The sequence below is a fragment of the Chlamydomonas reinhardtii genome, chromosome 17 (assembly GCF_000002595.2).
Source record: "Chlamydomonas reinhardtii strain CC-503 cw92 mt+ chromosome 17, whole genome shotgun sequence".
In the NCBI taxonomy this organism is placed as follows: domain Eukaryota; kingdom Viridiplantae; phylum Chlorophyta; class Chlorophyceae; order Chlamydomonadales; family Chlamydomonadaceae; genus Chlamydomonas; species Chlamydomonas reinhardtii.
Genome location: NC_057020.1, coordinates 714,773 through 733,902, shown reverse-complemented (window position 1 = coordinate 733,902; position 19,130 = coordinate 714,773). Strand labels below are relative to the sequence as shown.

At 66.5% G+C, this 19,130-nt stretch overlaps 3 protein-coding genes across 3 annotated transcripts; 2 read left to right on the top strand and 1 right to left on the bottom strand.

Moving 5' to 3' along the window:
* The first annotated feature begins 106 nt into the window (after positions 1 to 106).
* On the top strand, positions 107 to 9,922 carry CHLRE_17g701150v5 (uncharacterized protein). The gene is made up of 2 exons (XM_043071914.1): positions 107 to 3,166; positions 3,524 to 9,922. Exons 1-2 carry the CDS (start codon positions 758 to 760, stop codon positions 7,130 to 7,132), a joined length of 6,018 nt encoding a protein of 2,005 aa, XP_042914373.1. The 5' UTR covers positions 107 to 757; the 3' UTR covers positions 7,133 to 9,922.
* A 419-nt stretch (positions 9,923 to 10,341) lies between these two features.
* CHLRE_17g701100v5 (uncharacterized protein) lies at positions 10,342 to 15,436 on the bottom strand. The gene is made up of 10 exons (XM_043071913.1): positions 15,125 to 15,436; positions 14,767 to 14,915; positions 14,204 to 14,272; positions 13,898 to 13,994; positions 13,550 to 13,671; positions 13,176 to 13,248; positions 12,723 to 12,993; positions 11,866 to 12,375; positions 11,421 to 11,497; positions 10,342 to 11,059 (listed from the first exon to the last, which is right to left on the bottom strand). The coding sequence occupies exons 1-10, from the start codon at positions 15,341 to 15,343 to the stop codon at positions 10,922 to 10,924; spliced, it is 1,725 nt and encodes a 574-aa protein (XP_042914372.1). The 5' UTR covers positions 15,344 to 15,436; the 3' UTR covers positions 10,342 to 10,921.
* Positions 15,437 to 15,546: 110 nt separating this feature from the next.
* CHLRE_17g701050v5 (uncharacterized protein) lies at positions 15,547 to 19,049 on the top strand. Its single transcript, XM_043071912.1, has 4 exons — positions 15,547 to 15,720; positions 15,848 to 15,937; positions 16,145 to 17,819; positions 18,404 to 19,049. The coding sequence occupies exons 1-3, from the start codon at positions 15,676 to 15,678 to the stop codon at positions 17,795 to 17,797; spliced, it is 1,788 nt and encodes a 595-aa protein (XP_042914371.1). The 5' UTR covers positions 15,547 to 15,675; the 3' UTR covers positions 17,798 to 17,819; positions 18,404 to 19,049.
* Positions 19,050 to 19,130: the final 81 nt, after the last annotated feature.

The window sequence follows — 19,130 nt, the reverse complement described above, 5'->3', positions numbered from 1 at the left end:
CCCGCGAAAGACACCGCTGGGTACGCGCCACGCAGGGATCCAGAGGCGGCTGCGTTGAATGCTTCGACACTAACAACAAGCGCCTTGCTGTACCAGGGTCTTACAAGATTGGCGAACGAAGCAGAGTGCGCTCTCAAAATCCTCTTCGCCGACATGGCCACCATGAGGTCTCGCACTCTGTACAGCTGCTGCGCATTGCTGGTGCATACATAGCCTGACAACTGCGTTGTTATAATGCCGAGGCAAGCCGCCGATCTCCGGGTTTTGGTTACACATCGGTCGGCCTCGTAATGAAGCGCAACAGAGCTCTGATGAGCCCCCGGTCACCCCTATCGCTGAATAACAATACGCAGGGCCCATAAATAGGCTGCATGCACAAACTGTGTGCAGCTGTTCACCGACAAATTACCAATGGTCCTTGCCGTGGGTGCAGACTACCGCTTTGCCGAAATGGAGAGTGGTAACTTAGTCGTTCCTACCTTACGCTTGACCTCATAGTGATTCTTTCGTCAACCGTTGGGTCCATTGAGCGACAAAAGCCCACTGAGCCCCCTCGTATACACTCGGAGCATAGCAGCGAACAGCTAGCCTGGCCTGCTGCTCTCTTCAGGGCCTCGGCCGGCCAGCAGCGTGGTCGCGCGCTCAACGAGCGCTCGCCACCCTCTGCTACACCATCCGCACTCTCTGACAGGAGCTTTCTGGCTACATATACTCAACTGAAAAATAACAACAGGCTGTGGGACGGTGCCTGGGCACGATGGACCAGGAGGACAGACTCAAGCGCGCGTCGTCTGTCCAGGGCAGCCGGAAGCTCACGATGTCAGCGTCTTTGACACGAGCAATAGAACGTACAATTGACGGGGAGAGCGAGCTGCCGACGGCGCCTAGCGCGTCGGGCAGTCCGAGCCAATTGCGTGTCCTCAGCGCAGTCGAGACGCGTCGAGCGAGCCCAGCTGCCGTGCCTGCTGGCGCCCCGGCCGCGGGAGCTGCAGAAGTACCAACACCAGCAGGTTCGAACAGCGCAGCAGCTGAGGAACGGATACACAACGAGGTATGTGGTAGCGGCGCGGAGGCGGGCACAGAGCCAGCGGTCGTGTCAGGTCCCGCAGGCAACGCTGCGAAGGGGGGTTGCAGCAGCGGTGAAGCCGCAGCCAGCAACACTGACACACCGCGGCCAGCTGCTGACGTGTTGCATTCAGCTATAGCTGCCGCTGGCGATGCTGCGCCGGGGCCAGCTGGTGGCGAGGCGGCTGCGGTGGCTGACACAGCGGAGCCGGCGGCCACCGCCACAGGCGCCGACGAGGCGGTGGAACCGGGGGCCATCGTCGCTAGGGATGTTGCGGCGCCATCGGGCGGTGCTGCGCCCGCGCCAGCCGCCGCCGCCGCCGCCGCCGCACCAGCCAAAGAAACGCCAGTCACGGGCGAGCGCGGCGACGACGGCGGTGGCCCGGCTGCTACAGCTGCTGCCACAGCCGCAGCGGCCACCCCTGCTGGTGCCACTGGCGCCGCAGCCTCCGCCGCAGCCGCCACGGCCGCCACCGCGGCTACCGACGACGCTGCTGCGCCTGGCGGGAACGGTACGGCGCCCGCGGCAGCCGTGGCTGGCGCGGCGGGCGACAGGCGCACGGGCGGCCGCGGGTACAGGGAGGTGCGGTCGCCCCGGCGCCTGTCGCCTGAAGCCCCCACGCCCACCGTCACGACGCGCTCCCGCACCTCCGCCTCAGGCGCGGCCAGCCAGGCCGGCGCCACATCTCCAGCCGCCGGCAGCGGCAGCAGCAGCGCCGGCGACGCCGGCGGCGGCGCCACTGGTCGGCAGCGCGTGAGCTCAAGCGGCAGTCGCGAGCAGCTCATGCGCCGGTCTCGCTCCGGACAAAAGCTGGCGGCAACTGTTGTTGCTGCTGCTGGCGCCGCTGCCGGCGCAACAACTGGCGCTGCTGCGGCGCCGGCGGCTGCCGTAGCGTCTGGCGCCAAGAACGGCTCCGACGGCGATCCCTGGATTGGGCCCGCCGCTGCCGCTGGCGGAATGGCAGCAGCGCCTCTGACGGCTGCAGCGGCGGCGGCTGAGCCGCCGGCGGAGCTGGAGGGCAAGGCTGCAGCAGGGCAAGACACGGCCAAGGGCGCGGACAGGGAGCAGGTGATGATGGAGGTGCAGGCGGAAGCAGCGTGTGCAGAGGCGCCCGCGGCGGGGCCGCGGCCTTCCGAGCCGCCGCCGGGGTCGCCGCTAGGGCCTCCGCCGCCGCAGCCACCGAAGAAGCGGCTGCACCGGACCGAGTCGCTGCCTGCGGAGGGGCCTGCAAAGCCGCCGGTGGTGGCCGGCGGTGGCGCCGCTAGCGGCACTGCTGCTGTTGCTGCTGCGGCTCCAGCAGCGATGGCAGGCGTTGTTTGCGGTGACGGCGCCAGCGGCGCGGCTGCCAGCGACGAAGCCGCTGCTGTGGAGGCTAGTGACGCCAAGCTGGCTCCCCTCCCGAACACCGTGCCCGCACTCGTCGGCACCAAGGCTCCGACCGCACCCGAGACCTCCGCAAGCGGTCGCATGCCGCCGCAGCCGCAGCCGCCGCAGCCGCAGCGCCAGCCGCAGCCGTTCCAGCCGGCCTCCACGCTCATGCCGCCGCCAGCCGCCCCGCCGGGCCCGCAGCGGCCGCCGCAACAGTCGCACCCCTACCACCCAGCCGCTGCGCCTAAGCTGCCGGCGACCCGGCGGCGGTCCTCCGACACAGGCGGCAGCGCCGGCGGCCCCACACGTGACCTTGTCGCGCTGGCTGACGCATCCGCCGCCGCCGGCCTGCCTGCCGATGACACTGGTGCGCACGTGGCAGACGCGGCCTTGCCGCTGCGGCGGCGGCCGCCGCCGCAAACGCACTCGCAGGACAGGGCGCGGAGCCTGCTGCAGGTGTTGCCGCCGGTCGGCGGCCCCGCGTTGCCTCCGCAGCTCGAGGCAATGGCGGCGGAGGACGTGGCGGCGGCGGAAGCAGTGGTACGCATGACGGCGGCGGCGGTGGCGGCGGCGCCCGGCCGTGCTGGGTACGGCGCGGGCGCGGCGGCGGCGGCGGCGGCGGCGGCTGGTGAGGACGGAGATGTGGCATTGCTGGACCTGGAGCGCTCGGAGCGTGTGTCCAACCTGCTGGCCCATGGCCGAGACATTGTGCGTCGCATGTCGCACGTGCAGGTGAGCGTGTGAGCGAATGCATACATGTGTGTCTGCGTCTGCGCGTTTCTATGGTAAAGGGAGACATAACGAATGTGTGCGAGGGGACGCATTTCGGGTGGTGTGTGGTGGCCTCCGAGCCGTGTGTCTTTCCGCCACGTTGTGTTGCGTGTGTGGCCTACCGGACGCTTCAAGCATCGCCCTGCACCGCCGCATCATCACAAGTCCCCCACACAAACACACACACACACACACACACACACACACACACACACACACACGGCGCACATACGCCCAGTCGTTCTCCTCCCGCATACCTCTCCGGCACAATTCAGACCCAACCCCCATGTGCTCGCTGATCTCCTCGCAAACCCACAGCGGACCCAGACCAAGCTCGCCGAGCTGGAGTGTATCCTCTCCGACCAGATGGACGTTATCCGCACCGAACTGCGCCGGGAGCTGGCCGCCGCGCGCGCCGCCACCGCCGCCGCCGTCCTGTCAGGCCGCCCCCTGCCGCAGTCGCTCGAGGTCTTCGCCGCCGCCGCAATGACGTCAACGACGCCGTCGGGGCAGGATACGGCGGCGCCGCCGCCGCCGCCGCCGGCGCCGGCGTTTGGGCGGCACCCGCGGCACAGTGCGAGCGGCGGAGCGGCCACGGCGTCATTGGACATGTCGGGTGGGGGCGACCTTCGCGGGATGGCGTTGGGACGGGATGACGGTGCGGCGATGGCGATGGTGGTGGCGCCGCCGCCGCAGCCGCCGGGCACTATGCTGCTGCCGGGTCTGCCTGCTCGCGCGGTGTCGGGTGCTGGCGGCGGCGGCGGCGGCGGCGCGATGCGGCGTCCGGAGCCAGCAACGCTGCGCGGGCAGTTGGCACGACAGCAGGCGGGTCAACCGCTGCCGTTGAGCCAACCGCTGCCGCACCAGCAGCTGCCGCTGCTGCAGCGCACGGGGTCCCTCGAGGCCTCGCAGCAGCAGTCGCAACAGCACCCGTCACGCCTGCAGCTGCCGCCGCCGCAGCAGCAGCTGTGGCGGCAGTATTCCGACGGCGCTGCCGCGCACTCGCACTCGCAGGGCCATCCGCACTCGGACGGCGCGGCGCCGTCACACCAGCAACAGCAACAGCCGCAGCCGCAGCCGCAGCCGCACGTGCCGCCCATCTTCGCTCAGCGCCAACGGCGGCTGTCTGCCGCTGGCTCCGACGCCTCCGAGCCAAGCGCGACGCCTCCACCGATGCCCTTGCAGCAGCAGCAGCAGCAGCGCTCTGGCGGTAGGGCGCCGCAGCCGGCATTGATGCCGCCGACGGTTGCGCTCTCGCGCACCGCATCGGGCACGGTGGTTGCGGGTAGCCTGGCTGCCGGCACGCCGCCTCTCAGCTCCGACGGCCACCCGTCCTCACAGCACGCGCCGCAGCACGTACGGCACCCGCACCCACCCCACCACGCCGCCGCTGAAGAGGCTCAATACTATGCGGCTGCAGCGATAGCGACGGCGGCCCCAGCAGGCGCTGCTGCGCGCCGCATCTCACATGATGGCTACTACACTGCGCCGCCGGCGTCCCCCCAACACCAGCACCAGCACCAGCACTACCCAGTGTCGGCCCAGGCCCAGCCTCAGCAACTGCGCCCGCACCCGCAGCATCAGCAGCAGCAGTACCGGCTGTTGCCGGCGCGGCAGTCGCCGCCACTGCCGCCGTTGCAGCGCTACGGCTCGGGGGAGCCACAGGTGGGTGGCGGCGGCGGCAGCGGTCGAGGTGGGCCGGCGGTGGCATCAACAACAGCTTCGGCTCCAGCGGCGGCGCGTGGTCACAGCGCCGGTGCCCCGCCGCTGCCACTGGGCGCGATGGGCCTGCGCCGAACTGCGAGCTTGGAGGTGGCCGCTGTGTCTGACCCGAGGCTCGCAGGCGGCGGCGGCGGCGGCGGCCAGCAGCAGCCGCGGCCCACTGCCACCGGCACCACGACCACCACCAGCAGCTGTCACAGCGGCAGGAGCACCGAGGCGGGCCCCAGCGTTGGGGAAGCCGCGCCCTCCCACGCCCACCACCAGTACGCGCACGGCCACCACCACAGCCCACGTCTCGACAACCAGCCGCTGCCGCAGCAACAGCAGCAGCAGCAGCAACAGCAGCAGCAGCAGCAGCAGCAGCAGCAGCAGCAGCAGCTTCTGCCTGCATCCAGGCGCCCTGAGGCGCAAGGGCAGCCGAGCCGCCAGCCCCTCGGCCCCGCAGACGCCGCGGCCGGTGCGGATATGCCAAGGCGCCAGCTGCCCGGCAGCTACGGCGCTTGCGGCGGCGGGCTAGGGTACGGCAACAACAGCGGTCATGCGGGTGTCAATGTACAGTACGACCGGTCGGCTGGCGGCATCGACCTCAATGGCAGGTATTGGCTACCGCCCCATCAGCAGCAGCAGCTGCAGCTGCAGGCACAACAGCTCCCTGCTCCGCGGGTGGTGCGGACCGGCGGCTACGGGTTCCAGCGGCCACAGCCGCCGCGGCCGCATGTACTGCTACAGCCGCATCCCGAGTATGCCGTATTGCCTGTACGGCCCGTACTGCGGCAGTTGCAGCCTCAGCGCCACGAGTACGGCGATCGTGGCGGCAACCTGTACGAAGAGCAGCAGCTGCAGCTGCAGCAGCCGCAGCAGCGCTCAGGGCCCCTGGGTGCGATTGACCTGTATGAGCGAATGCGCCGCGTCAGCAACAGCGTTACTGACGTAACGCCGACATCGTATGACGGCACGAGTGGCAGCGGCAGCCGTTACACGGCCGTACAGCGGGAGTCCCACTCGTTGTATGCGCCGAGGGAGGTTCAGTCCTTGGACGCCCGCCCCGGAGACGGCCAGGACGGCGGCATTGGCGGCGGCGCTGCGCTTTTTGGCCCACCAATGCCTCAGTCGCAGCGGCAGCAACTGCAGCTGCAGCAGCAGCAGCAGGCTCGAGGATGGCAGCAGCAGCAGCAGCGTCTGCTGCAGCCGCAGGCACGGCAGTGCCAGCGGCAGTTGCAGCAGAGGAACGATGCCGCTGCGTGGGTGGACGGGCATGACGGGGAGGCGCGCGGTCGCATGACGGAGCCAGCGGCTGCCAAACGCGCCCGTCACGCCGGGGGCCCTGCAGCCGCCGCAGGCGTGGGGCGCAGCGGCGGCGGCGGCGGCGGCGGCAGCCAATACACCCATTCCGACAGCGGCACCGGCGACCTCTACGGCGCCTTGCAACTGGCAAAGCAGGTGGAAGCAATCGAGGCGGCCAGAAGCGGCGGCGGTGTAGGCGGCGGCATTGCTGGTAGCGGTGGCACTGACGCGCGCAAGACTGCTGCGGCCGACGCCGCGGCGACGCTGCTAGGCAAACGGCGCTGGACGGAGCCTGAGGGCTTGGGCCCTGCTGACGGCGCCGCGGCCGCGGCAGCCGCCGCAGCGGCGGGTGCCGGGCGCACTCAGTCTACGGACACCGCCGCGGTCGCCGCCGCCGCCGCCGCCCGGCTGCTCGACATTCCGCCGGAGCTGGCCGCCGCGGCCGCCGAGCTGCTGCTGGGGCCGCTGCGTGCACGCCAGATCTCAGCCACCGGCTCCACTGGCTTCGGCAGCGACGGCGCAGCCCGCGGCGGCGGCGGCGGCGGCGGCGGCGGCGAGCCGGACCATGAGCTTGAGGAAGGCAATACCGCGCTCCTGCGCGACGCTGCCGCTGGCTCCTTCGTAGGCCGGCGGGCCTTGGGTGAAGGGCCTCCACAGCGCGCAGGCCCGGGGCAGGGGCAGGGGCCGGGGCAGGGCAGGACGGTGGCGCAGCTGCTGGCGGCGGCGGCGGCCGCCGTTGCCGCCGCGGGTGCTGTGCCAGACGAGCGCGAGGTGCGCGGCCGCGGCCACTCGCTGCCCTCGCCACAGCAGCTGCAGCAGCGGGACCAGCTGCTACAGCTGCAGCAACGGCAGGACGGCGCGCATGGCTTTGGCGGGGACGGGGCCAATGACAACCAGCCCGCCGCACGCCAGCCGCGCTAGCTGCTCACAGCTTCGTGCCCACAAACCGTTTGCTGTCATGGCAAGAATGATACACGACTGTTATTGTGTGTCATCGCAACAGATTGTACAGGCATTGTGATAGCGGTATGTGATGCGGCGGTACAGGCACTGTGAAATGACACCGGTTGAATGGAAGCGGCAGTAAAATGCTGCCAGGGCCTGGCTAAACGGTTTGCGTCGTGTAAATAGCATTGTACAGGGTTGGGAAGGGGTTACAGGCGATGAAGCGGCCCGGCATGTGACAGCACGACATGCGGCTTGCAGAACAAGAGTTTATTGTCTAGGACATATGGGGCACGGCTCAAAGAGCCAGGTTGTTGTGCCGCCGGGTTATGCCCCGCAGACTGTGCCAATTAGTTAGGTATTGCGCTCTAGCGAGCAAAACATACTTTGTGCTATTCCAGTAGCCGCAACCTGCAACGGTTTGTTGGTTTGCTGGACGAACCTAGACGTGCTTAAAAAGTTACAAAGTTTACGCACATAGCTCAGTGCAAACCACTGGCCAAAGAACAAAGTGCATGCGCCAGGTTTGCGGCTAGCAAAGCGGCCGCGGCCTGTGTGTCAAACACGCGTGTCTGGTTGTGGCTGCTGGCAGCCTGGGGTTTCATTGGCCACGGCACGTTTAGTGTGTGTTGCATGAGGCCACTGCCACCCTGACAGACACGACTGCTGCATACCGCATACGTGCGTGGCGGCTGCGCGCACGCGCGCACGCCAGCTGCGCCGACTTACTGTGTCAAAGAGCACAAGGACTGTGTTGCATCTGAAGCATCTAATGTTTTCTGCGATGTGTGAGGTAGATGCAAAGCAGGCGAATGGTTGGGGCCTCGTGTTACTTGAAGTGACGGGCCTGCGCCTCGACGTGTTGCATGCATGGCTGCACAGCACGGCTCTTCTCTGACAGGCAGGCAGGCTTTGTTTTAGAGCATTGCTGACACTGATGGAATACAGGTGTGGGTGCGGCGCCGTGGCACATGCTTGAGAGCCTTGTGACTGACTCCGCGTTTACGCGAACGGATGCGATGTCGGCGGCACCGGCTGTGTGTCAGGCGGCTGAAGGGAGCGGTAGCTATCGAGCCCACGACGGGAAGGCAGCAGCGGATTGGGCTTGTTAGCATTCACAGCAGGAACTGAGGAAATTGGTTCGGCATTATGGCGTCCGCTCCGGCAGAGCTGTGCACAGGCTTGGACAGACACGTACGTGCACACACTCAGGGTGGATGTGGGTATGGACGAAGGTGTCGAGGATGTGTATGCGATGAAGGCTGCAAGGGCAGCAAACCAACAGTCAATGCTGCTCCGCGTGATCCAAGGTGTTGACGTACGGATGAGTTTGCCGTGTGTGCCACGGGCTCTGGCGTCCGCGGCGTGGGCAGGCAAGGCGGGTCAGCGGGGCATTCGTGCCCACGAGCGCAGCGGTGGTCACGGCCGTCGGCTTCCGCCGTGGCCCCGCCTTGCGCGAGAGGCTTGGGCAACCTAATAACGATCTAGACCCATGAAAATCTAGGCCCAGTCCACTGGGCGCGGAGGATGTGATCGTCTTGGAGGTGCTGTCGGTGGTAGTGGCGCTCTGGAGGCAAGAGGCGAGCGGGCAGGCGGAGGGTCGTGTCTGTGGCGCGCGGCTGTCGGTGTGGGCAGCGGAACGTAATGGCGCTGGAGTCACGCGTGCGTGTTGGGTACGTTGGTGTGCGTGGTATTGACTCGGTGCAGAGGCAGTACCTGCTGCGTCAATGGGAATGGGCTATGCGGCATAAGCACGAGATCTATGCAAAGCAGCAGAGTTACACGTGACATGAATGGCTCGCATGGATTCGGATGGGTGTTGGAGAGTACTGGAGCAGGCTTGGGTGGTAGAAGCGGCATGTGTGGCAGAATAAGGTGGAGTAGGCAGCATCGTGAGGCAAGCACGGTGTGTTAGATATCATAATAATGTGTCTGGATGTGATGTGGGAGTCGGCTAGGCAGGAAGTGGGGAGTGGAACATGGCGGGGGGGGGAGGATTGAAGTGGGCTGGAAGGCACGCACGGAAACCTTCTTTATTTGGTTTGGGCTTTCTGTTGCTCCTGACTATTGCTGCTTGCGAGCAGCCCAATAAAGTCAACCCTACAGCCGAATGCACACATCAAGTTCAGTCCGCGTGCGGGGGATGCAGGCCGCAACGTGCATGTGTGTGTGTGTGTGTGTGTGTATGTGTGGCGGCGGCGTGTGCGGCGTGTGCACAGGCCTCAAATTGGCAGCGAGTGTGTGCGTGGTTAAAAACGGTCCGTAAGTACTAGATTTCTGTGCGCCAGGGCTGGTTACGCCCCAACAAGTCCGGCAGCAGCGGCTGTCATAGGTGTGTTGTGGTGTTCACAGTGCTTACGGTGTTGTTGGGGGGCGACGTGTTGACGGCGACATGTGAGTGGTGGGAAGGCGCGGATGGGATGCAAGGAGGCAAGAGATGCCGCGTGCCGGTGTGGGTCTCGCGTGTGGGTCTACAGGCCGATTGCTATTGTGGCACAAAAAGACCAATCGCCCGACCATCCACCCATTCAACGGACTGCCGTTGGTGGCAGTGCTGTGTGGGGCCGTGCGCGCGCATGGGTGTGGATGTGTGGGTGTGGGTGTGTTCCTCTGCACTTTAATGAGCTTACTACAGTACTAGCCATGGGTGTTCGTGCGAGGGTGTGGGTGGGTGAGCGCATTTATGCCCGGGGTTGGGATTCTGAGGGTGTGTCATGGTAATGTTACAGATTTAACATGGGAGCTGTCATTAGAAACGAGTCTATGTGCCTTTACACCGCGCCAAACAGCCGCCACGCGCACCTGTCATCTGGGAATCACAGGATGCCGCCTACGGGTTGATGGACAGGGGTGCTCGATGACAATGCAGCATGGGGACCATGCCGCCACTCGGCCGCTGGCCGGCAGCCCAGCGCAGGACTGGCCATCACACTCAGGACTACGCTTCTTACCACCTCTACTCTTGCTCGTACTAGGGATTTTGAACGGCTCGGGGCTGACGCCGGGGCAGTCAGGCAGTGGCAGGGGCCAGGGGGGCAGCCGCTCGGCTCAGGGCGCGGGTGACTGGGACTGCGGGCGAGCTAGGCGCCAGTGCGCTGAGTACGGCCTGCCTCCTTAGATAAGATAGATAGATAGACTCACAGACCGTTGCCCCATGCGGAAACCCAGGCCGCGTAAACTGGCCCTTCGTTGCGCTGTTACAGAGTGCAGTGCAGTGCAGTGCATGTGCAGTGCGGCACACTCTATGCAGGGGGCGCTTCACGCCCCCACTCCATGCATTACCCAGATGTGCTCTTCTGCCAGCCTACCCTGCTGCTGCCGCCGCCGCCTGCAATACGTGAAGCTGCTGCCGCCAGCACCTACAGCAGCAGCAGCTGCCACTGCCCATGAGCCTGTCTGCAGCGCATGACCGCACTACCAACCAGCCTCACCCCCACACACATCTTCCCAACACACATCCAGGTCATAAGCTCCGCACGCCGCGAAGACGAGGGGCGCCCGCAACCTGCACGCCTGCCGCGACACCCTCCCCCGGTCCCCCCCCCGTCGGGGAGGGTCTCGCAGAGATCAAGCCCAGCAACCCGCCCAACCCGTGCCAGCGCGCATCGCCTCTCAACCACACACGCCACGGCCCCCACCCAAACCACACCCCCATCACGTAAGCAGGGCTCACACGGAAGCGCACACAGCCAACACCTGCCCCACATCATCCAACCTAGACCGCCACCACCGCCGCCGCTACAGCTTCCCGCCGCCGCCGCCGCCTCACGACACCGCCGCCGGGAAGCTGTAGCGGCGGGCTGTGGCTGCTACTGCCTCGGCGTCGGCGCGCATGGGCGCCCAGTCGGCTGCGCACAGCTCGGGCACGTTGGACACGGACTGCACCGCCCGCTTGGCGGCGGCCTGTGTGTGGTGCGGGTACGGGTGGGTGTGGGTGCGGGTGGGTGTGGGTGCGGGTGTGTAGGCAGGGTGTGGGTGCGGGGTGTGTAGGCAGGGTGTAGGCAGGGTGTGGGTGGGGTGCGGGTGGGGCTGCATAGCAAAGGAGGACGAGTAGCGAGGTGGGGTGGGGCGGGCCAGGGAGGGCGGCAGTGGGGCAAGCGACAGTGGGGGGCGGCGGGAGCGAGACGGGCGCAAAGGCTTCTTGGCATCCCCGTGCCGCAGCCCAGGGGCCCACGCCACCACATCCCATGCCTTGTGCCACCGCGACACCCAGGCACCCGCAACAGTGGACACACGTGCCCGCACGCACGCCACGCCCACCCACCATGCCAAACGCCAGCGCCTGCTGGGGGCTGTGCCGCTGCAGCAGCGCCGCCACCATACCCGCAACCAGCGTGTCGCCTGCGTGTGTGTACGGCATGTGTATGTGTTTCAAGAGTGGGGTTTTAGGCGTGGAGTTTCAAGCGTGAGGTTCAGGCACGGGGAACATGACGGTAGCCGAAACACCTATAAGGCCCAGAGCCGCATTGAAAGCAAAAGTTTGGGGTTGCCGAAGTGAGCGGGCGCAGTCAGGTGTGGGGTGTGTGAGAGGAGGTCGCCGTGTTGGAGCTGTGCGCGTGTGCGGCGCACGTGCGAGCGCACCTAGTCACACACACACAGGTCTTACGGCCCGGTGCGCACGGTGGCCCGGGACACGCGGGACACGCCAGCCAGCTATACACACACGCACACGCCCCGGCCCCCATCCACGTTTCCCCCGGCGCCCCCACCTGCCCCATTGCAGCTGACCACCTCCGCCGGCAGCGCCCGCAGGTGCACCACGTCTAGCCGGTAGGGCGCCCGGGCCGCCGGCGGCGGCGGCGAGGCTGTAGCAGCAGCAGCAGCGGGGCCCGCGCCTGCTACTGCCGCCGAGGTGAGCGAGCGGTTCAAGAAGGAGGGCGGCGGCCCGGGATGCACGTGGCTGGTGTTGGCGCCTCTCAAGCGGCAGCGACAGTAGCGCGTCCCGGCCGCCGCCGCGGCCGCCGCCGCCGCCGGTGTCATGTGCGGCTCGCTGCCGCTGCAAGGCCGGGCACTTACAGCATCATAGCTACTGCCACTGCTGCCACTGCTGTTGCCACAGCTGCTGCTACAGCTGCTGCAGGCGTCCACGGGCTCCAGGCCCGTGGACCGCGAGCTGCTGCTGCTACTGCCGGCGGCGGCGGCGGCGTCCTCGGGTGCGGGGCCGAGGGTGATGATGGCGGCTCCTAGGGAGCCCAGTGTGAGCACCACACCGAGTGTGCCTGCAGTCACACACGGACACATGTATCCGTAAGCAGCTCCGGTGCCGTCTGAGCGGGCTTCGTGCTGGTTTAAAATGCGGTGTGCTGGTTGATGCCTCTCGCCCATCATCACCACTTGGTGTGATCCCCACGACTCCTACGCGTCTGGACTCTGGAGCACAAGCGACATGCCAATCAAGCCCACAGCCGCCAGCCCCTCACACAGGCGCCGCCCCCCGCCCCCCGCCGCTACCTCCCATCGGCCCCTGGCCAGACGCCCACCCCAATGCAGCCCGTGTCAAGAACCCCTCGCCGCCGCCCTCCCGCCCCCTAGCGCCTTCACCCCTTCCCGCCCCCCCCCGACGTACCCTGCAGCAGCACCACCTCCGCAAACGCCGTCAGCTGCCGCAGCAGCTCCGCCACCGGGTCCCCACCCGCGTCCGCACCGCCGTTACCGCCGTTACCGCCACTGACACTGACACCGCCACCGCCGCCCTCCACACGAGCTGCTGCCCCCGAGCCCGAGGCTGCATCGTTGCTACTGCTGCTGCCGCCCCTGCTGCTACTGCCAGGCGGCGCCGGCGAGTCGTCGGGCAGCTGCGGCCGCGGCAGTAGCGGCAGCCCTGCCTGCCTCCGCACCTGGACGCACACACATACACACACACACACGTCGTGACGCCGTGGCCATCCCATATTGCGACATGGCAGCTCCATGCGAGGGGTCACAGGTCACATGTCCTGATGTTGGAAAACATTCTTGCCCCCCAGTTTTGTTCGGGTTGGTATTTACCCCCTCTCCTTCCCACAATCCCTCCCCCCACCTCGTCCGCCATGGACATGAGCTCCCCCGCATTGGGCGACACGAACGTGGCGTACGGCAGCGAGCGAGCCAGCCTGTGCGTGCGTGAGAGGTGTGCGGCGTGTGTGTACGGGGCGGGGGTGGGTGGGTGGTGGGGAGTTGGCGCGTGTGTTAAGACATCAAGGTGTAGGGTGTGCTTGTGCATGCTTCACAGGGGCAGTAATACACACACGCGCACGCGCGCTCGCATTGAAACCCTAATTCATTCAACGAAAAAGCTTTGGGAGTCGGCACGCTTGTACCCTCGCCCTCGCAACCCCTCGCCCTACTTCTCTGTACCAATCCTTGCAACCCCCACACAACTCCCCCCCTCCCACCCCCAAGGCCCCCACCCACCGTGCGGCTTTGGGCACGCTGACCGGCTCAATGAACACGGGCACGCGTGCCGCCGCCGCCGTACGGCACACGTACTCCAGCGCGCCCTCCGACAGGTTCGCCTCCGCCAGCAGCAGGCAGGCCTGGGGGTGGGGTGGGGGGCGCCGGAGGGAGGAAGCGAGGTGGGGAGGCGAAGGGGGCCGTTCCTGGCATAGTCGGGTACCGGAAGGTCCGTCGCCCGGCGGCGACAAGCGGCGGCACTCCCCACCCATCCCCGCACCCACCCAGCCCCCACCCACCCCCTGGTTGGGCGACAATTCCTTGACTACTGGGAACTATTGGGCCCGGGCACATAATCCCCAGCCCCACCTGCTGTATCTGCGGGGCACTGTCCGCCAGTCGCTCCGGCGTGAGGTGCGCCTCCACCGCCGCCACGTCAGCAACACACGCCGCCACCTCGCCGCCCCTGGAGGAAAGGGAGGGGTGGGCGGGAGCGTGTGGCCAAAGCAGGGGAACGTGCGGCGGAGGCGGGCACCGTACGGCGCGACGTTTTTCAGTCCACCTTACCCCTCTCGTCCCCCTCGCTCTGTCTGTCTCCTGAACATTCTTTACATACACAGAGTCACACACACACATACACATACACACATCCGCCCCACACGTACACGCGCACACCTGTCCATGACCGCCGACACGCAGGGTGTGGGCGCGCCGGCGCATGTGAGCAGGTGCGTCAGGTCCAGCCTGGGGGGCGGGGCGGGGCAGGATGATTCTATCTGAAGCAAACCAAGACCCAGCACGAGCCCGGGGTGGGGCGGGTGGGGCAGAGTGGGGCCATCGGAGCATGGGGCAGGGGGGCACACGACGCGGCCCACGGCAACCGGGTTGGACTGACGTGGAGGGGGCACGCGGTTCGGACCCAGACTGGGGATACGGTACACACGACAAGCCGGCTGGTCCAACGCGCGCGCCAGTGGCTGTTTGGCGGGAGCCGTGTTGCCCGCCGCGACATACAGCCCCGCCTGTGACCCTACCAGCCCCTGATCCTCTCGCAGCCACCGGCGGCACATGCACCCCGGGATCCCGGGCTCTTCACCCCCACCGAATGGTCCCAAGCCCCTCTCCAAGCCCCTCTCCAAGCCCCTCTCCAAGCCGCTCTCCAAACCCCCCTCCAAGCCCCCCTCCCACCCGACTCCTCCTCCCGCCACCCCCACACCCACAAGCTCCAGCGCTCTCACCTCAGCCGCCGCAGCGAGGCTGTGAGGAAGGCTCCGGCCGTGTCGTCCCCCACCAGGCTGATGAACACGGGGGCGGGGGCGGCGGGCGGCAGCAGCCGGCTGAGCGCCTCAGCCATGTTGCGCCCCACGCCGCCCGGCACCTGCCGGACCTGCTTGTGTTTGCAAGGTATTTTGGTGGTGGTGTTTGGTTTGCAGCAGCGAGCAAGTGACTACAGGTAGTAGTTGTGGTGCTGATGATGGGAAGGCCGTGCTGAGCCGATGAGGTAGGCAGCGGAAGGAATGCGGAATGGGGGGTGGGGGGGTGGCCATGAATGCACAGGGGCCAGCCGAGCAAAACCCTTGTGCTGGCGCAGCTCACCGTGCCGGGCACCGACGTGCCCCGGTTGACTTCCACTTGCGTTGGCTTAGCTTGGATGTCCAGACAGATGCCGCCCACGATCACAAGCGGCCCGTTGTTGCTGACGAGGGCTGAATTGCTGCCCTGCACCCGGCTACCTGGCTGCGCCACATTTGCCTGTTGCTGTGCAGGGGCTAGGTGCGCGAGCAGCACCGCTAGGCGCTGTTCTGCACCTGCCATTCTTACTTCAAGCGATTCTGCAGTCAGCCCTAGCTGCCCTGGCTCACGACAAACCTTCAGTGGCAATGGAAATCATACAAGGGCATGTATATGAAGATAAATTTAGGTAAGGAACCCGAGTTCTCGTGGGAGTCTCGTCGCATGGACAATCGCATCGCTGAAATGCATTTTCTCTTGCAGGACCGCCCGCAACAGCTGTATAAGTAGCCTGACCGGGCCTTATTAGTTCAAGGCCATACCATTTTGTTTGAGAGCTTATGCTGACGAGCCGGCGCCCTAAACCTTAAATCCTTCTGGAAGGCGAGCGCCCGCCGGCGTAGAGGTGCACAGAAATGGTGTGGTTTCACTGCGAGGACTGTGGCGACACGATCAAGAAGGTGAGCCTGCGTGCCCGGGGTTGGGAGAAGCGGGAGCGCCGCCGTCATGCCGCCGACCGCGCCAGCCGACGCGCTTTCGGCAAGTGTTCCCTGACTCGAGCGCTCTTTGTTGCATATCGATGCGCAGCCCAAGGTCGTCAACCATTTTCGCATGTGCTCGGCCAGCCGCTTCTCCTGCGTGGACTGCCTTCAATACTTCACCAGGGCAACGGTCCAGGTGCGCTTCCACTCTCCGCTCGTCAGCCTAGCCCCGAGCACGATGCTCGTCTGTATTATCACCAGCGCACCTGCATCCGCAAAGCCAGCTGGCCATTCAGACCGTTTTTGCGACAGCCATAAGGGTCCGCCCCAACCCCTCCCGCGCTGACCCCCACGGCTGACCCCCCTCCCCTCCTCTCCCCCTCTCCGTATTGCATTTCCACAGACCCACAGCGTCTGCGTGACTGAGCATGAGAAGTACGCGCTAGCCGCGACCAAGCCCGGAGGATTCGCCGCCGGCGGCCTGCCCGCCGCCCGCGCGGGAGGCCCCACCGCCGCCTCTGACGCTCCCGCCGAGCCCACCGGCCTAGAGTTCCTGTCCACACGCCCCCCCTGGAAGTGCACGGTCTGCAACGTCAACTGCACCAGCCGGGAGACGCTCGTGAACCACGCCGCCGGCGCCAAGCACAAGCGCCGCGCGCGCGCCGCTCTAGCGGCACAGAACGGCGGCGCAGCCGCCGGTGCCGCAGGCGCTGGCGCCGCAGGTGCCGGCGCGAACGGCAACGGCGCGGCAGCGGCGCCTGCGGCGCCGGCGGCCAACGGCAACGCGGCTGGCCAGAAGCGCAAGGCGGACAGCAGCAGTAGCAGCGACTCTTCGTCTTCGGACGATAGCAGTAGCAGTAGCGGCTCGGAGGACAGCGCGGACAAGAAGAAAAAGGCGGCGGCGCCCGCCGCCAAGCGTCAGGCGGTGGGTGCCGGCGCCAAGCCGACGGCCAAGAAGGCGGACAGCAGCAGTAGCAGCGAGTCTTCTTCCTCTTCGGAGGACAGCAGTGACTCTGACGACAGCGGCGACCAGAAGAAGAAGGCGCCGGCAGCAGCGGCTGCCAAGCCCGCGGCGGCGGCTACCAAGAAGGCTGACAGGTCGTCATCATCCTCTTCCGATGACTCCTCCTCATCTGATAACGAGAGCAGCGAGGACTCAGACGACAAGAAGAAGAAGAAGGCGCCGGCGAAGGCGCCGGCGGCTGCCGCCGGCAAGCCTGCTGCCGCCGCCGCCGCTGCGGCCCCGGCGGCTAAGAAGGCGGCATCCAGCGGCTCGTCACCTTCTTCCTCAGAGGACGACTCGTCTTCCAGCGACGAATCCTCTGACTCTGACTCGGATGACAAGAAGGCGAAGAAGGCGCCGGCCGCCAAGGCCGCCGCCGCCGCCGCCGCCGCGACCAAGCCCGCGGCCGCCAAGCCGGCTGCGTCCTCGTCCTCGTCGGAAAGCAGCTCGGAGGAGGAGGAGAACAGCAGCAGCAGCGACTCGGATTCGGACTCCGGCGACGCCAAGACGTCAAGCCGGCCGGCCTCGGAGCCGTCCAAGACCCCCGTGTCCAATCGCTCCGCCGCCGCGGCTAAGGCCGCTAAGGCGGCGGAGGCGGGCGGCGACGGCAGCGGGCAGGGCAGCGGCCCTGGCACCTCTTCCTCCTCCTCCGACTCGGAATCATCGGACTCGGAATCTTCGGACTCGGATGATGGCGACACGAAGAAGGCGGCGAAGCCGGCGGCAGCCGCCAAGCCCACGCCCACTCCCACCGCCACCGCGACGCCCGCCAAGAAGGCCGCTGCCGCTTCCTCGGGCGACGACAGCAGCAGTAGCAGCTCGGAGGAGGAGAGCAGCAGCGACGACTCGGATTCGGACTCGGACTCTGGCGACGCCAAGGCCACCAAGGCCAAGGCGACGCCGGCGGCGGCGCCCGCGTCTTCGGGCAAGCGCAAGGCGGCCTCCAGCAGCAGCGGCGACGACTCGTCTTCGAGTGACGAGTCGGACAGCAGCAGCGAAGACAGCAGCAGCAGCGAAGACGAGGCGCCGGCGAAGAAGACCAAGAAGAAATAAATGATGTACTGCTTGACATACGGTGAGTGCCTAGTTGAAATATGTCATGTTTGGATCGTGACGGGATGTAGTAGATAGAGGCGGAGACGCGGCATCGTTCTGACATTGGATGCGGCGTGGAGTCGCGACGGGGGGGTGGGGGGTAAGAGAGGTTGGATTGGAAGGGAGCCCACGAAGGGAGCCGGGGCTGCAGGGTTCTATGTGCTGGGTGCAGGGGGGGGGCTTGGGGATTCATCGCACGCATCTTGCACGCGTGGGCCTTAAGATCACATTCCCACGGAGCTTGCTCCGTCTATGGAATGAAATTGAGTCATACCCGCGCAACAGTGAAGTAGGCGCGGGCGGCGGCGCGTTATGCGCCGCCGCCTTTGCCGACTGCTGGCCCCGGCACGCCTGCCCCCGCATGGGGGCGGCCCCGCCCGTGTGCGGCCCTCGTGCCACCTCAAAACACCGGGCGGGTCGCTGGGCTGGACGACATTTATACACACGCCCACACTCTCACGTGCATCTCCTTTCAGTACGGCAGGCACAGCCAGTCCACACAACCGCGCAGCACCCTGCTATTCTTGTGCCTCACCGCCATCCCTCCATGCGTGCTCCCAGCAGGTCGCGACAAGCTTGTGGCGGTGGTGGTGGCCGAGCCCTCTGTGGCGCGATGGCAACGGATATAACGTGGAGGGTGCAAGGGCGGCGGCGCGCGTGCTCGGGTTTTGATTATTTGTTGACTGACCGTGTTTTGACGTTTGGGGCCGGGCGAGCAACGAGCCATGCGGTGCGCGTACGGTACTGTGCGTGCACAAGAACTTTTGACGAGCGTGAACCGTGATTGACGCCATGTGCTTACTGACCAGGGAGTTCATTGCTTTTACTGATGAAGGGAGGCCGCGTATAAAGTGGGCGATTGGTATAGGCACCGTTAGATAGCTGTGCGGGGGTGGGCGTGAGAGCGTGTGGCATAGGTAGTTGTAGAGAGCAAGACACGAGAGCAAGAGAGGACTGAGCAAACCAAGATGAGTCGAGGCCGCGAGGCTGAGCACATTGCATGCTCCAGGGCTAACAGATGCAGGATGGCTTACATGTGTGACGAGGTAGGGGAGTGGCGCGCGCGGCTTTGCCCATGACGCGACGGGCGAAGCGGTTGGACGAGAGCAGGCCTGTAGCAGGCAGGCTGGGGCAGCGCTGCGGTGGGGTATCACATTGATTACCCCCCATCGTGGATATCCTTCGGGGATTCTTGTAATGCTTCGAAATAGCATGGCCTTGGCATGTCTCTGCTCCTGCGCCTGTCCGCGGGGAACTGCGGCCGGGGCAACCGTTCCACGCGTGCGCGCCG